Genomic DNA, 18,082 nt, shown 5'->3' with positions numbered 1-18,082 from the left:
CCGGCAGGACGGCGGGCAGCTGAGGGGGAAGCGTCCCGCTGGCGAGGGCACCTCTGTCACCAGCGAGGAGGTACCCCTGTCCGTGCAGACCACGGTTTGCTTTAAGATTATCAAATAGTTTTCACAAAATCACAGAATGGTTTGGTTGGAAGGGACCGTAAAAGTCATCTAGTCCAGCCCCCTGCCATGGGCAGGGAGACCTTCCACCAGAGCGGGCTGCTCAGAGACACGTCCAGCCCGGCCTTGGACACTGCCAGGATAAATCTGCTGGCTGGATTTTTACGACCATTAAATCTTTGGCCAGGAATGTTGTTATTCCTTCCTTGGGGGAGCTGCACCCTATCCGTGCCGCCCAGTACACACAAATTGCTGACACCGTCCCCAGGCTGCTCTGCCAGCGAGGGGCTGCCCATGCACCGGGCCCTGCAACATCCCTCTGCTTCTACCACAGCAGTGCAGGAGCTGAGGGATTTTTCCAGCCAGTTTTAAACCTCCCTTTGGCATTGCAAAGTAGACTCGTGTTGTGGCAAAGGGCAGCAGAGCTGCTTGTCTGGCCTGTCAGCTCTGTGAGATGCCTCAAAAGGGAGCTGCAAGTGGCCCCCTCTCTACACAGAGGAGCAGTGTGATTGACCTCTGCTGCTCTCTTCAATAACTGCCGTGAGAATGATAATGTGTCTCCCAGCTGGTGCTTTCTCTGGTAGTTTGTAATGGAGATAATCGCCTGCCCTCGTACTGAGGACAAACTGAAGTAGCAGACAAAGATACTGGATTCAGAGATAGACCCAAATCTATACAATACTATTTAATCTTCTTAGTGACTGCAGGTATTAAACTGGATTGGCTGTTCCTCCAGTAATATGTCCTTCACACCTGACCCTCTCTTGTATTAGATGCCAGCAAAGGCATCATGAAAATGGGATCATTTTCATCTGCCCCCCTCTGCAACAGCATCTCCCATCTGGCTGTTAAGTATCAAAGAAGCTTCCTGCACTACGCTCAACTCCTGGTACTCCTCTTCCTCTTGGACAGCAGCATTGGGAGGTACGTTGTGGACGTTCATTTCATTGCTTTTCAGATCTCTTATGACTGAGACAGTCCAACCAGTGATAAAGGAATTGACCTGTAAGAGAACTGCTAAATTACAGGACGAGAGAAACAAAGAGGCTGATGGTCAGGTGCTGCAACAGGCTGGAGAGCTCTCACCACTGGTCCAAGCTTTGGATACGTTTCTGCTTGCCAAAGGTGTTTTAAGCAGCTGATTTTGGAAATGAGAAGTAAAAACAGTCTTTAAATAGGAGCATTCACATACATCCTCGGTTCTCTCCATGCCATTCTTTCTGCTCTCTTATCTCTGTTAGGAAGCGTTATTTTCTAATCCTGTGCAGGTTGTGATACACGTTGTGCAGTTCTGCCCTATGCATGTTTATGTTCTTTTTACGTATGAAAAGCAAAGCTTACATCATCTATTTACCTAGGTACTCCCACTCCTCTGTTACTGTTGCCTTAGTGATCCTCCCAGCTGTTTAAGAGAAGATGATAGTGCCAGTCTTGCAAGAAATGTAGGCTGCTTGCTTCACTGTGTGTGTGTAACTTGCACTGAGAGCTTTGCTGAGAATGGCTTGCGAAACTGATTCACCTCCAGACTGAGTAACGCTCTCACTCTGGGGAAAAAAAAAGATAATCCACAAAGAGTGATGTTCTGAGGTAGAACGCTCAGGCAGTGCTGAAGGGTAAGTTGTCTCCAGCCTTGAACCACTGGCTCCATCCTCATGCAGCAGCAGGCTCTGACACTCTGGCATTTACAATGTCTTTCCCTTTATTAGATGCTGTTCAAATAACTATGTAAGATATGCTGATTATCCCCTCATAAAAGGTACGATCATAATTGCACTTTGTCAGTTCTGATTTCTGCAGAAAGGCTTGGAAAGATGAAGTCACAGAAATGGGTGCTTAGTGCCCTCTCCTTTACTAGAGCCAGGTCTCCTCATGCTCTTCTCAGACTCCGAGGAGAAAACTCACCATCACTTGGTTTGTATTCTGTGGAAGTGCAAGGCTGGAGAGCTGTGGAGCAGCACGGCTGGGAACTACCAGCCAGTTGTTAGGAGGGAGGTTTTAACAGCATGATTTTGTCTTCAGAGCGTCATATTTTCTAGTAATTTAAAGTAGGTTCCTTGACGGAAGCCATATCCTCTCCTCCTGCAGAGCTCCGACCCAATCGTAAATACGACAGAATAACAAGCCTTTAAACTCAAGTAAAATCACAAGCCTTGATAGCTCTTGGATGTGGGTGTTAGGTGGAATCAGAACTCTGTTCAGCTTGGACTGCCTTCGCCAACTCCCCTCTATTAAGCCAAATCTTTGATTATTAATCAGTGTAGCCTACAGTCATAAAAAAAAAAGACTGAAACCCAAATCTAGATCTGCCTTTACTCATGTAAGTCCATTTCTTTTTCCTGAAGAATAGAAAAGCAGCCAGTGAAGTAATTTACCCAAACGGTGGAAAGCTGCAGTACCAGATGTTTTACACAAGATTTTCTTTTGCAGGATTCTACGCTTTGTGTCATGTGGTTTCACCCTGATGCTTAATATCAGCTAGAAACTCCAATGGTGGATATAAAAGCAAATTGCTGATTGAGAGAAGTCTTCACCGGCTTGTGGACACAGCTGCCATTTTTGAACATTTAGGAAATGCATTTACCACAGAGAAGGCGGCTACAATGGAGCCGAATCTTTTTCTTGCTTGCCGTAGTGTTGGTCCTCTCTTTCTACCAGCTCCAGTTCAGCCCTTCTGCCCTTCCAGCACCACAGAGAGCACCTCAAACCACAGACCCTGTCATATTGACCTCCAGGGACCTTTCCAGCAACAAGACTGTTGTAACAGGCAATGCCACAGCGGCACCCAAAATAAAACACTGTGTGTATGTGGATCCTGAGCCAACTGTGCCCATCGCTACATCAGCGGATATACCACCACAGCGAGAAAATGTCAGCGAAAGCCAGCCGGATGAAAATCCACCATACGAGTCCAAAGGAGAATATCCCCAGGACCTATTCAGTGTGGAAGAACGCAGGCAAGGGTGGGTTGTACTTCACATCTTTGGCATGATGTATGTATTTGTGGCCTTGGCCATAGTGTGTGATGAATATTTTGTCCCTGCTTTGGGAGTGATCACAGAGAAGTTGCAGATCTCTGAAGATGTGGCTGGAGCCACCTTCATGGCAGCAGGTGGATCAGCACCAGAACTCTTCACCTCCCTCATAGGTGTCTTCATCTCACACAGCAATGTGGGCATCGGTACCATTGTGGGCTCAGCAGTGTTTAATATCCTCTTTGTCATTGGCACTTGCGCCCTCTTCTCAAGGGAGATACTCCATCTGACGTGGTGGCCCTTATTTAGAGACATCTCATTCTACATTGTAGACTTGCTGATGCTCATCCTGTTTTTCCTAGACAGTGTCATTGATTGGTGGGAAAGCCTCATTTTACTGACTGCCTATGCCACATACGTATTCACTATGAAACAGAACGTGTTCCTGGAACATTGGGTGAAGCAGGAGTTGAACAAGAAGCTAAACACTGTGCAGGCAGCATCAACAGAGCATTTACGGAAGGTTGGTGGTGTTGTCGTTCACAAGGCAAGCCGGGAATAATTTGTTCTAGCGTAAACCACAAAGAGAAACTGCATCTCCTTCACAAAGTGCATATTCAAACAAAACCTCAGAATACAGGTACTGGTCGATAATTGTGGTTATAAAGTGAGGAAAATGCCATCTAGATAAGTAGAGATTCTAAGAAATTAGAGAATGCCACTAAAGGGAGTTCTGTCCTTGCCATTACTGTGGGTATCTGTTACGGCTGCTTATCTGCTTTCAAAGACACGTGTGGGATTTTGCTTATAAAGTAGTTTGAGAAAAAAACCCACTCACAGGAACATATTCTTAGTCTGGGAACAAGACAGGACAATTCTGTGTTAAAGAGGGGGAAAAGGCTTCTGGTAAGAGGTGCTGTCCAAGCCTTGTGCAGATGAGAGATGGTGAGGACATTCTCTCTTTTCCTTCTGAAGCTGGGTGTGTTGCTGCGATGCTGGTGGTATCACAAGCAAGGAGATCTGGCAGCCTTTAGCAACCACTACCACCTCTCCCAGTCAGCATTTGGCCACAAGGTGGAAATGCCCAAATCCCATTTCTGTGCCCTGACCACAGCAGTGTGTGCAGAGATGAGTCTGGATGCCCCTGGTGTGCAGACAGGGAGGTTTGTGGCTGTAACTGCACGCTCCGGATTTCAGACCAGGGCCCTTCACTCACTGTCTTTTGAAGGAAGAGCTGACTGCTCACACAAAGACGGCATCCAAAGACATCCCCAGAGACCAGGACATGGTCTCCATAACACTTGGGGCTTTCTCTTCTCGAGCCTGCGCGCCCACTTCTTCCTCCGCTGTCCCTCCCCAACTCTCCTACTGCCTCTTTGTCCTCCTGACCTGTGCTACTGCCAACTGTTGAGCACAGGCCACTAGATCTCAAACTGTCCTCTGGCGTTGGTGTGCCTTACTAAGCAGACGTGTATCACTGGGATTCAGGTGTGCTTTGCCCCTTCTGATCTCAGCACCCCACATAATTTAAGGAAAGAAAGGACAGGGGTGAGGATAGTTGAAATGGTGCAGAACTGAGAAAGTGCTTTTCTTTCCTCCTCTCGGACTATCTTTCTGTTCATGACTGGGAGTCCTGAAAACTTGTGTGTTACATGTGCAAGATACTGCAGCTATATGCATGCATCACTGTAGACATCACAGATTGAACCCAGCCCTTCAGACTGAAGGAAAAAAAACCCCGGCACTTTAAGCTTACAAGAACTCTCACTAGCGTATAGTAGTATGACAGAGAGCTAACCCTTGGGAAAAATAAATCACTTACATGGAAAGTAATTCTGATCACTGGAAAAAAAATACCCCTTTGCACCTTCACTCTGCTGGAAAAAGGATGCAGATATTTGGGTGTGAAGTCTGGGGCTGCCTGTATCTACAGGAATCAGATGGTAGAGGCTGTTTGAATCTGCCTGCAGGTACCTGTATCCTCACTGAGGAGCTGTAGGTCCTGTTTCTCTTGAAGGCCACGTGGTTTTAAGGAGAGCACAAGGCTTCAGCACTTTCAGCAGCATCATGCACAGTCATTGGTACTAGCTGTCCCATTTTCCTACAGACAGTATCCTGAAGAGCTGTCATTAGCTTCTGAAAAAGCAGGTGAAGCAGTAGCGGTGTTCAATCAGTTTTGTTTTTGCTTGCATGCAGAAAAGCAGTGGGGCAGTTGCAGATGATGGAACAAAGAAGCCACCAGATGAGAGGAAGCTGCAGGTAGGTCTAAGCAACTTTACAAGGATCTGAAGTCATTGTATTGTGAGCCCCTCCCCAGGCCAGGTTGTAAATAAAGGTGTCAAATTCTGTGTCAAGAAACCTGGACCAAAGCCTGCTTTATGCAAAGAACCAGCCAGGACACAGTATCTACAGCTTACTGAAGAGGACACCTGGCTGAGCTGCGTCCTCAGTGGAGTTTTACAAAAATTAAGAGACAGCTTAGGCTTTCCCAGAGGATTTGACTAGCAAAGTGCTGTCTGTTCCTTCAGACAGGCACAGAGAAATTCAGAGTATGACTGGTCTTACCTGGTTTCATGGCCAATCTTCCTCCTGAGCTCTCAAAGCAGACATTGGTAGGGTCTGTCCTGTCCCATCACAAACACAGAAGAGCTCATTCCTCTCCTCCTGGTTAAACTGGTGACCCTTTGCCTTCCCCATGGCTGGCCACCCATTGCAGGGAGAGGCCTCTCAGATGCAGTGGCTGCGTACGCATGTTACGTTATCAGGTGTTGGCCTCCTCATAGGGATGCTGCTGCTTATTATAATTTATAACAGCATTGTACTGTACAGGCTGGCCTGCTGTTCCAAGAGCACGCCTCTTGTTGTGAGCGGTCGATACTGACAGCCATCCTGAGAACTTGAATGCAGAGGCTGTTTAAAATCCACGCTAAGGCTGCTCCTTGGGTTGGGGACATCAGCCTCCATACAAATGCATCCCCAGGGCAGAGGTGAACCAACAGTGGGGACGTTTTGAGGAGGAAACTACTATTGACTGCTCATTGTACTTTTCTGTAGCCCGCACCAGCCTTACAGCGAGGCAGCAGTTCAGCCTCCCTGCACAACTCTCAAATGCGCAACACCATCTTCCAACTCATGATCCACACCCTGGACCCCCTGGCAGAAGGTGAGTGGATGCTCCACACCTGAGGGACTTGGGTTTGCTACCCTGAGCGCAGAGCTGTTTCACTGGGAATCCAGCCTCTGTCAGTGTGGTGTGGATCAGCAACTCATCCTTGAAATGCAGCTCTCGGTATCACAGGTAACACGAGGTGGGACATTCTGATCGCGCGGCTACCAAGGACAAGCACCTCGGATCAGCAACTCATCCTTGAAATGCAGCTCTGAGTATCACAGGTAACACGAGGTGGGGGCAGCTCTGCAGTGTGTGGTGGGGATCAGCAACTCATCCTTGAAATGCAGCTCTCGGTATCACAGGTAACACGAGGTGGGACATTCTGATCGCGCGGCTACCAAGGACAAGCACCTCACCATTTAGCCCTGCAACATCTACTTTAACTATGCCAAACTGGTTACTGCTATGGTGGTAGCTGCTGCTTGAGGGGGCACAAGGGCACGTGCAGCAGCTGCTGTTGGATCAGCAACTCATCCTTGAAATGCAGCTCTCGGTATCACAGGTAACACGAGGTGGGACATTCTGATCGCGCGGCTACCAAGGACAAGCACCTCACCATTTAGCCCTGCAACATCTACTTTAACTATGCCAAACTGGTTACTGCTATGGTGGTAGCTGCTGCTTGAGGGGGCACAAGGGCACGTGCAGCAGCTGCTGTTGCCGCGGTCCCTGTAAGTGGTGGTGGCCACTGCAGTCCTCCATCTTCTGGTGCCTCTCTGACAGCAGGGCTAGCAAACATAAGTTGCAGGCCACCTCCTCCCATAGCATGTTGCATCTGCCTTCCTCTTCGCAGCTCAGACCTCACCCCAGCCTTGGAACAGCAGCATTCAAGCACATTTTTTGAGAAGGAGCTGCTCAGCATATCAATCAGCCTCATTTCTAACAGGAAAACAAACACGGGGATAGCTCCTTACCTACACCACAGCTCCGGACAGACCGGGGGCTTTGCACACAAACTTTTAACGTGCTGCTTTGTATCAACTTCAACCCAAACTGAGTGTGCAGGTTCATTTTCCACAAAATGGTGAAGCATGTGAAAAAAAGACATTTTTTGATTTCCCTTCCTAGCTGAGCACCGGCCCCGCCCCTCCACTGCCCTACTTGTTCTAAAGAGATTATCTGTTGTCCATTCAAAGAGAGATTGAAGCTAAGCAGATCAACGCCTGAGTCTATCACAGAGGTTAGAAAAAGGACTCTCCAGATCAAAATCCAGCTGCACAAACTGCTCGAGGGAACAAAGGAGGTTTGGTAAGGACAGCAAGACAGATAAGTGTCTGCTTTGACAGATTTCAGTGAAGGCACCCATCGCATTACTAACAGCAGCCTAACAGGAGCCAGCCTCGCCAGGGTTTGCTCTGCTGCTCTTGCTTCCTGTCCTCCCCGAAAAGTGGTATCAACAGCACAAGGATAAAAGCAAAACCTTACCAGAGGACATGCCATTGCCTTAGCAGCAGAAAGTGCCAGACCTGCCCCTTAGAGACTCCCCAGCACCTTCTTGTCCTTCCTGCAGCTCTAAATGTCTTTATGCAGCATCTGCCCACCCCACACATGGCTTTCTGGTCCAGGCTGGTGCCCTGGTGAACCCCTGGGACCTCAGCAGCAGTTGTGGGGGCCTGAGGTTGCCAGCCCAGGCCAAGAAGGGCGCTCCCATGCTGGCCCAGCCAGCTCAGCCCAGAATGCACTGGTGAGGGGTTTCAAGGCAGTTGTAAGTGACTGGCCTTGCTAAAGGGACTGTTCTTACCATGACTCGTGACTATTGAGTGAAGGGGCCTGGGGGACAGTTTGGATCTTCTCTGAAGGACGTCTCCTCCCATTTCAGCTAATCAGCCTTTGAGTGACTGTCTCTGTATGCCACAGCCACTAGATGGGAGTGTGAGCATATATACTGCAGCAAGTGTAATACACCAGGGACGATGTGAGGATGGGCTACAGACTCCCCAAAAGGTTGTTATTTCTTAGACATTTTACAGTAATAATGTCACCGAGTTAAGGGCAAAACCTCTGCCCCGGGTACATTCCACCCAACACTGCTAGAACAGAGACAGCCCCTTAGAAAAGACAGTGATAATGAAAGTTACTGACACTACAACAGCACAGCAGTCAAAATCAAGGAGCCAGTATCCCAGGTCCTGTGTATCTTGAGGAGACACTCCTTACCCTGATAAATTCATAACTAAAGAGAAGGGAGTCTGGAAGAAAGGAAGGAATTGCTTATCCTTAGACTGGGAAACCAAAGTGCTTTGAGAATCTTGGCCAAAAAGATGAAGCATCTTCCCCTGGATGGCTCTGAAAAAGGATCTGAACACAAACGGCGTGTCAGGACTGCAAGCTCAGCCCTTGTGTTAATGGTACCGCAGCCCTTTGGTCCCTCAGGACAGCTGGCAGCATAGTTCCCACTACGCACCAACAGCGTCCTCCTCTGCAGCGTGTGCAGCTCTCTCTGTCCTGGACACTCTTCTGTAATTAGGTTGCAACATAAAAGATGATCCCAAAGCAATTTACATTTCCTCAAGTGTCCTTGTTCGTTCTTGCCAACGCCTGTAGCATCAGCACTTAGAGGCTATGCTAAAGAACACTCAGCAAGAGAAAAAGGTTGCCAACTATTGCTTAGCAGTTCCTAACTTGACCGATGGAAGGGAGGATCTCTGTAGGGTTTCCTTCTTTCTGCTGCAACTGTGTAGTATTTTGGCTGCACAGAAACAGTTTCAGGGCAGCGAGGGTCCAAAATGTGGAAAAAATACCAGCACTGGGCCTCCCAAACCAGCTTCCAGAGACAGAGGTCTTAGAGACACAGCAGAAGTCTGAAATACCAACTTGGTGTCACTGTTCCTAATGCAACACCCCTTGTGTGAAGCAAAATGTCTCATTTGAACAGTGGATGAAGTTCAGAATGTTTGGATTTTGTTTTTGTATTAGGAAGGGATCATTACTTCAGTCTTTTTTCTATCTACGGGAGACTGGGCATTTTACTTCAGAAGTTCAAACATTAATACTGCATCCTGAATTGTATTTTTGAAAAAAGATTTTAGTTTCTAAGTGTCGTCTTTTTTTTTTTTTAATGAGGAATTGCTAGTAGCTTTGGTCTTTTCCACGCTCTCTGAATGTGTGTAGATGCACAGCATGAGATCTGTTCAAGATTTTCTGGTTCAGCACCAGGGGGAACTGCTTGGGAATTAGAGGGAACATGGATGTTGGAAAGACTGAGGAAGCTCCTCCTTTCTGAACTTCCAGTCTTACCAACAGACTGTTCTCTAAACTCACACATGGGGAAGACGACGGAAGCCTGCTTTTACTTTTGAATGAAGAAAAAGGCTCCAGCAGCATGCAGGTTGCCAGAGCTGCCTACCCTCAGTATGCCCCAGTTAAACTAACAATTTTAGAAATCAGACCAGAATAGAGCAACATTGCAGGCTACTGAAGATAGCTACAGCTTCTCCTAGCTGCGTTAGCATTTTATCAATTCTTTTAAGAGTTTCACGATACAAAGGGACAAAAAGAATAATGATTTTTTTTACTTCCACTTCTAGACAGCAGAATCTCCAAATCCTCCAGGTTCATGGCAAATTTCAAAGAATAAAAATTGTTTCCTGCTGTTCATGTTTAAGTTGGTCCTGTTAAATTAAATACTAGAGCCAAAGAATTAATTACACATAAGAGCCAAACTCCAGACTAAGCTCAGCTACCACCTTAAGTCCAGCCTGGATGCTGTCAATCCGAAGGACAGGAATCTTCCTGAGGGCATCTCAGGTGCCCCGGGCACAGACAAGTCCCATCTGACTGGGCCCTCAGACCCAGGGGCAGTCACCAGCAGTGAATGCTGCAGGAACTGCACTCGTGAGCGAGGACTGAGCCCACAGGGCTGTGGAGAACCAGCAATGCCCTGTCCCTGGCTCCTGAGACACCCAGCACGCTGCCTTGCTCAGCTAATCCCCGGCACTGCAAGGTGCGAGCTGACTGATATCCTTCCTCCCAACACTGACCTGAGAATCTGAGCAGCTTAGAGCCAGCTTGTCCTCCAATCTCAGGCCATCTTGCATTAAATGTGTGTCAGAGAAATTACTACCTTTTCAAACGTGGCTGATCTCATGAGAGCTGGATAGTGGCATGGACTAATCTGTTTATCCTGACAGAGTTGCTCACAGGCTCCGCTCAGGTCGCCGCTCACAGCCTGCAGCCTGTGTGAGGGCAGGGAGCCAGGAGCTTGAATTTATATAATCTGTTTCAGACCGAGCCTGACCTCCCTGACCCTGCTGACAGGAGCTTTTGCCACAGCTTCTGGGAAAAGCTGAAGAGAAGGATGCGTTGCTGAGTGTTTAGAGCAAAAGGTCACCTCTTTGTTGCCCTGCACTGATGGGGCTGCTTGCAGTTAGCAGCAGCAGAGGGGCAATGAAGCAAAGCGCTTCCCATCCTTTCTGGTAGGCTTTAACTTGGACAAGGAGGACGGAAGAGTCAGGCTTTTCACCAGCCAGCCTTTCAAAGGAGAAGAGCTCATCTCTGCCTGGCCCTTCCAGTGTTCAGTGGAAATCTCAGTGAAAAATGTTTCTGTCAGATGGTAACAGGAATCTCACCAGGACAGGACTCAGCCCCAGGGGCCTTGATATCTGGGTCAGTCCTGGTTATTTGACATACACCAGAGTGTACTGATTTTCACAAGAACAGATCTGCCTGCACAGCTCAGTGCCTCAGACCTGCCATTTCTATTGACTCAGTACCACAGTGATGAATAAAGTGGCAGAGCCCTGCCCTTGAGGGAAATCACAGCAGCACGTTCTGGCTGCACAGTCAACAATACAGTAGATTAAATCAGTGGCATAAAACTTTCAGAGAAAATTAATTTACAGCCTTGAACAAGCATAACATGGCCAATTCCTTGTTTCTACTGTCCATGTGCAAACCCTGTGACCCTCAGCTTCGTCGTAGCTCAGCTGAGCAGAGCATGGTTTACAGTGGAAAAAGCCCTCAGCAGTGCCAGTACTGGACACCGCACTGGTAAAGATGATCTCTCAGGGAGCCTGGGCCACGTTGAACCTGGACACCAGGAATTTAGATTGACTCTGGCAGAGGAAACACTTGTGTCTACTTAGAGAAATAATTTTCCAGATAACTGGAACAGGAAAGGTTTTTATTTTTCCTCATCAGCAGGTCGCCAGACCGCAAGCAGCACAGTAAAGCCTCTTCCACAGCCACTCGGCAGAAGGAAGGTGTCACTTTTAGCCTGCACATTACCTAACCTGATAAAGATCAACAGTCCTTTGGGAACAAAATGAGACTTCATTGAAACTCCTCCTCTGTTCTTCCTGCATTTGCTTCCTACGACGTACAGATATCCTGTGTTACTGAACTGGGAAGAATTTCTCTTCCCTCTAGATTCTCTTTCAAATATTGACTTTGGTTACATGTCAAATTGCCGGCACAATTACCATAGTACTAAGCATTTATACAGAACAGCCACCATCGACTAGCAGCAGCCCAAACCCAGAGCCACAGCTAGAAAGACAACCCTCAAGTCAATGTTGGCTGCAATCCCTGCAAGAGGAAGGGGGCAAGAGAGCGTGTAGGTGTTGGGGGGAAGCAGGTAAAGCGGGGCTTTGATAGCTGCCAGCGGTTGCTAAACATCCCCTTCTCCTCCACAGCCAAATTTAAAGAGAGGGTTGACATGCTGAGCAACATAGCCAAGGCCAAAGCCGAGACCACGGCTGGACAAGGATCAAAACCAGAAGGTGAGTGCAAGAAGTCAGTGCTGTTTGCCTTGTTTCGCACTGCGATCCCTCACCTTCCCAGCACTCAACACCCAAGGGCTGGTGAAGAAAGCCTATGGTCTAACACAAATTTTCTGTTATAACTGGTCACAGATGGCTGCAATAACGTAGCAGAAATCAATGGATGTACGCTAACAGTAAGCAATAAAAGGCTCCCCTCCGGAAGCCTGGCAGTGGTTAGCAAGATGGCATTGAACAGAAAATGCTGCAAGGATGTAGCGTAAATTGTCTCCAGAAGAGTGGAGGAGGGGAATTGAGGCCATTACAGCCAGCAGTTGGGTGCTGCGATGCTGCTCATCTTTGGTAGACCCTGCAAACAAGGTGTTGCAGATCCTTCATTTTAGCTTGGAAATTTGGCCCACTCGCAGAAGAGCATGAAAGATTCCTCCAAAGAGGAGGAATCAGGCTGCACTGACTTGCTCTATATCCATTCTACGGGTCTGTGCATCCTCCCTTTTAATAGGTTTTTTTTCAATACTGCTACTGACACCACAAGCTTTCTGAGCCGGTTCAGAAAACCAGCATGTGCTACGACAGAGGGTGGGGCTGGAGGTTTTGATTCCCTAGCACAGTTGTGAGGCACGGTACTGGATCAGCTTACCCAGCTCAGGATAGGATACCCTGTGACACCCCTTCTCACCTCTGCTCTGCTTTATCCATATTTCTAACTATTGTCCACAGATTTCCATGTTCCTCTTGGCTATGCAGGTTAACACAGGAACAGCAGAGAGGACACTGCATGTTTCCTTGCACGTGTCACCACTTCCTTGTTTGCAGTTCAATACCTGCCAAATGAGTAGGCAGTCAGGTCTGGCAGCACTCAGCAGACGTTTCTCAGAAGTCTGGAGAAATATCAGTTCCCTGGAAAATGTGTTCAGTACCTGTCTGATAACAGCCTGGTCTCTGCAAAGGAGTTCAGTGCTTCAGACAAAGGAGCCCTTGCGCTTCCCCACACGCAGCTGCGTAAAGAGAAAAAAACCACCTCAGTTACAACCCAATGTCTTCTCCCTACAAAAATGTGGCATTTCCAAAGTTTGAACCTCCCTACTGATCAAGGGAGAGGTAACTGCTTGATGTTAACGTGACTGAAACCAGTGTTCCTTCTTATCACTTTTAGCAGAAGAGGAAAAGAAGGAACCAAGCACCGTTCAGGTAACTCCTGCCAGTGACTCTGAGCCCACCAAAGATAAGCAGAAGACAGATGCACCATCAGATGGGCAGGTATTGAAATAAGCATCGTAGGCAATAACCACGCAGTCCAGACCAAACGACTCCTGTACTTTCCTTTTTACCTCTCTGGAGCTTTTTGGACAGGACCCCACACATGGCCCGTAACTGGCAACTAAACAGACGGTGTGCATAGGGACGAGATATATTAAGGTGTTAGCTGAAACATCTTGGCTTGCAGATGTGCCACCAACGGATACCATATCGTATTTGCTCCTCAGATGACTCTTGTAAGGTCAGAGGGCTACTGTAATGTAAGGGAAGATGCCTGTCCTGCATTCACCAGGACACATTTCTGGTTTGTTTCTTAACCCTCTTTTCAGTTGACGTAATTCGGCTGTTCTGCTGAGGAGAGGTTTTCAAACAGACAGTAAGTGTTTCATTATGTCAAAACCCCGTCTCAGAGTTGGTTCTAGTTAACGGCTACAAATTAGTTCCCGTAATACACAGGCACTGAGACAGGGGATGTCTGGATTTTGTCCCACCACAGCAAGATGAGGGCTGTGGCTGCCCTCAGCTGTGTTACAGCATGACCTCTGCCAAGGCAAGGCCATGGTCAATAAGTGCATTAGTGTGGAAACATACTGGCTTTGACTTCTTTTTTTCTGATTTACAGCCCTCTTCTGACAGCGATAGCTCAGAAGACAGCAGCTCTGAGAGCGAAGATGACAGTGAAGAGGACAGCACAGATGATGAAAATGACGAGCCATTATCTCTTGAATGGCCAGAAACTAGAAAAAAACAAGCAATTTACCTGTTCCTCTTTCCCATTGTCTTCCCTCTCTGGAGCACTATTCCTGATGTTAGAAACCCGGTAAGAACCTTCCTTCTGCTACCGGAGCCATAGATTTCCTCTCTGCAAGAACCCCCAGTTCTATTTCTCCTTGTCTGGAGTCTTTGCACACTTGAAGTGCTGTTAATGCTGCAGGGAGGGACAGGAGCCCCAGCTGCAGCATAATGCAGTTCCAGAGACTTAAGTTAATACACCACATAAAGATCAGCAACTGCTGGTCACCTAATCGAGATGACAAAAAATAAATGCCATTAGAGAGGCCCGTGTCCCTGTTGAAGCGATTTGATTGATTGCAGTGCAGTGTTTCAGGTGAATTATTTTCACTGGGGATCATTACCTTTCCTGACGCTTCTCCATGTTTTTCTTTTCAAACATGATTTTAACAGGACTCCAAAAAATTCTTTGTCATCACATTTTTCGGATCCATCATCTGGATCGCTGCCTTCTCTTACCTCATGGTGTGGTGGGCTCACCAGGTGAGGGCTTTATTTTCTCTCTGCAAACAAGACCATTTCAGAACAAGCAGACAGAGAGAGGGGGAACAGTGTCACTGTGGCATTTTATGTGACGAATTACAGCTGCAGTCATCCATCAAACCAGTCGAAACTTTGTGTGGCTAGAACCCACGTAGGAATTTTCCATTTCATTCTTTTGGATTTGACAAAGAGTTGTTCTTTTTCAAGAGCTTCCAAGGGAATTTGTGCACCAGTGAAACGGAAAGTGCCATCAAGATTTATCTTAATGCTGCCTTTTTGTTGATGAATGCTTCAGTGCAGAGTATAATTACCCCTTTCCTAATTAAAATTCTCGGAAAATACAGGTTCTGATTCTGGAAGCTGCTAAATGATCTCAACTCCCATTGCCTTAATGTTCACCTGCTATTCTGGGAAATAATACTGGCGTCTTGTAGAATCAGACCCGCAATTTGTGTTTAGTGATCTATTGCACATTCATAGTACAGCTGATCGAGCCATAAATCCAGAGCCTGCCACTTCCCAAAGCTCTCGGATCACACGTAGCTGATGGTAAACCTGGAGAGAGGCGAACATAGGACAGAAGGGCTGTGCTGGAACTGCTGTGACCTTGCTTAGAGCACATCTGACATCAACACACTATGAAATTTAACTTTTTATGCTATAAAGCAGAAAAGTGATGCCATAGTTAAGGGGATTCAGAGTATTTTAACTCATGTACAGCACAAAACCTAAAAGACTGCACAGAGCAATTAAATCCCCCATTCCAAAACTAACAGCTCTTCCCAAACGTCTTCATTAGGTTGGTGAAACCATTGGGATATCAGAGGAAATTATGGGGTTAACCATACTGGCAGCAGGAACATCAATCCCTGACCTCATCACCAGTGTCATCGTGGCACGGAAAGGCTTAGGTGACATGGCTGTCTCCAGTTCTGTGGGCAGCAATATCTTCGACATCACTGTCGGGTGAGCTGAAAGACGCATTCCTTCTGAAATACAAAGGTAGCTGGTTTTATGCCAAATAGCATCTTAATTAATTTCATTTCAGCTGTAATGAAATGAAGGGCAGCCAGGCAACTAGTTTTTTGGGTTTTATTAAATCTTGGGTTGCCTTATGATAGTGTAATTATTATCTAAACCCATTTTTTGACACGACCTCCACCAATTTTAGACTTAAGTTGACTTCCACTAAATGCAACCATGCATTTTTTCCCCCCTGGAAGTCTGGAAAAATTGCTTAGTTAAGGCAGTTCATTTTCTGCATCATAACACGTTGATTTCAATCCCTTTTCCTTTACTTGCAGTTTGCCGGTTCCTTGGTTCCTTTACTCCGTCTTCAACAGCCTCAGTCCCGTTGCAGTCAGCAGCAATGGTTTGTTTTGTGCCATTGTTCTCCTTTTTCTCATGCTCCTGTTCGTGATTATCTCCATTGCTGCATGCAAATGGAAAATGAACAAACTGCTGGGGCTCACTATGTTTGCTCTTTACTTTGTGTTTTTGATCATCAGCGTGATGTTAGAAGACAAGATAATATCCTGCCCAGTATCTGTGTGATGTTTGGACAGTTCCAGATGTATATAAGCACACATCAACGGGGGTTTAAGGTAGCAGCTGTTCTACTGAAAAACACCAGAATTGTACGAAACCTACTGAGAATAAAGTATCTTTAACATACTAAAACCCACAAAGTCTGAAGCGGTACATCAGCTTCTGCTGGTTTGCTTTAGCATCAGAAGAGATCAGATAATGAGGTGACTGATACTGAACAACACATTCGGGGATTCAGGGAAAGGCCCATATGATACAGACACACAAAGATTTCACATGGCTGATCCCCTCAAGGTAATGGAGGTGATTTTCAGCACAGAGTATTTCCTCATTACAGAAATGTTTTTAGGAACACCCTCTAAATTACTTGAATTGCTCAAACTCACTGAAATCAACTAACTTTCCTTCAGAGGTCTGATTCTGTTCCCACTATGACCTGCCTTTGCAGAACCACTCTGCTCAAATTCATGGTGTGAACACATGTTCTGCATCTCTGAAGTGAACTCCCTCACACTCTGGATCAGCAATGAGCTCCAGGGTTTGCACTGCAGCTCGTTTGCCGTGACTTCCCTGTGCAGAAGTAGTTTTACCCGTTCAGTGAATGCCGCTATGAAGCATCCACAACTGGTTCTGTGCACATACCTCTTAGAACACGCTGTATCTGACCTTGCAACACAATCCCTAATCCTTACACGTGTGGATACATCTTATGGTAACATCGGGGGTTAGAATAGCACATTACACGAATAAAACCTAAAACAGGGAATCAGAAACACCACAACAAGAAGATGAACTGCTCAAGTTTCATTTTCCTCCTACACTCCTCTCCGAAATGCACACATCACAGTATCCAGCGCTAACTCTTGTTCTTAGTGCTGTCTTCCACACCACGAAAAAACACCACTAACATCAGCCATCAAACCTGGCAGGTTTATTGTTAACAATGCCTCATGTGAGCAGACGTCCTTACGAGTTGCAGACATTTCTGTCATTCTCACCCACCTAAATAAAATGTTAATGAAAATAAGCAGGAAGATTTTAAGCTTTTTATTGACTCACTGTAAAACTTTTTTTGGATGAGACAGAAAAAAACCTTAACATTGTGAACACTGACTTTGCATATTTTGAAGGAACTACGAACCAAAGCAAACATCCAACATACTGAGGTTTTTGGTAAATAAAATTTAAACATTACATATTTACAAATCTACAACCATTCATTTAAAAAGTGCTGCTTGCAGTCTAACAAAGTACCATTTTTAATCCCAGTGAGATCCTGAAATACCCTTCTCTATTATTACTGTTTGCATTCTCCCCTTTGTTAGAGATTTTACATGCCGGAATTTTCTGTTTCTTGGGGGACAAATTTAATTCACCAGCAGAAGCTGAATTCATCAGGCTGTAACTGTACTAAGAGTAAACTTCAAAATGGGGACAGTTAGCAGTGTCAGAGCAACAGCACGATTTCTATTCACATTTCTGTATTTCATCTCCAATAATTATTCCAGTGGAACCATACGTAAAATATATATTGCACTGCAAATGTAAAACCTTCGTTTCAGGTTTTTGACATAAGCATTATTTAGTACACAAAAGGAGAAAATTCAGTTCATACAAAATTTTCAATTGAAAATATGTCTCAAATATTTTATTTATCCATCTTTGCAGTATTGGAAAAATATACTCAAATTGCTTTTCTAATAAAGGACAGCGAGATTTGAAAACTGTTTAAACACTGAATTGTATGATGCTTAAAAATTATCCACCTCTGGACCTACATTTGCACTTTATGACTTGAATGAGGAAAATTTCCCACTTAAAGTATATCACTAGTCCAACTATATTTTATTATAGTATTTCTACAGTGGACTGATTTGCAACAGACTTTATAAAACAATTCATTAAGGATAATGATTTCACTTGATGAACCACTACATGATAGAGTAATTTCAAAGCACACCCAGAGAAACGCCAGCAATGCTTCAGGAGTGCCACTGAGGCTGCAAGAGCACAGGAAG

The 18,082-nt window shown here is 46.1% G+C and overlaps 1 protein-coding gene across 1 annotated transcript; it reads left to right on the top strand.

The window, feature by feature from the left end:
- The first annotated feature begins 2,626 nt into the window (after positions 1–2,626).
- LOC104497676 (sodium/potassium/calcium exchanger 1) lies at positions 2,627–16,239 on the top strand. Its single transcript, XM_010140955.1, has 9 exons — positions 2,627–3,612; positions 5,286–5,348; positions 6,144–6,252; positions 11,895–11,981; positions 13,138–13,241; positions 13,864–14,061; positions 14,427–14,516; positions 15,316–15,482; positions 15,821–16,239. The coding sequence occupies exons 1-9, from the start codon at positions 2,689–2,691 to the stop codon at positions 16,068–16,070; spliced, it is 1,992 nt and encodes a 663-aa protein (XP_010139257.1). The 5' UTR covers positions 2,627–2,688; the 3' UTR covers positions 16,071–16,239.
- Positions 16,240–18,082: the final 1,843 nt, after the last annotated feature.

This window comes from Buceros rhinoceros, unplaced genomic scaffold, assembly GCF_000710305.1.
Source record: "Buceros rhinoceros silvestris isolate BGI_N320 unplaced genomic scaffold, ASM71030v1 scaffold4228, whole genome shotgun sequence".
Classification (NCBI taxonomy): Eukaryota; Metazoa; Chordata; class Aves; order Bucerotiformes; family Bucerotidae; genus Buceros; species Buceros rhinoceros.
Note: the sequence above shows the minus strand (reverse complement) of the source record. Positions and strands in the feature narration are given on the sequence as shown.

Excerpts from the sequence above, each read along its gene's own strand:
- LOC104497676 (XM_010140955.1), top strand. The coding sequence starts at position 2,689 with ATGCATTTACCACAGAGAAGGCGGCTACAATGGAGCCGAATCTTTTTC. Across the intron at positions 6,253-11,894 it reads CCTGGACCCCCTGGCAGAAG|CCAAATTTAAAGAGAGGGTT; the intron begins GTGAGTGGATGC and ends TCTCCTCCACAG. Across the intron at positions 14,062-14,426 it reads TTCCTGATGTTAGAAACCCG|GACTCCAAAAAATTCTTTGT; the intron begins GTAAGAACCTTC and ends TGATTTTAACAG.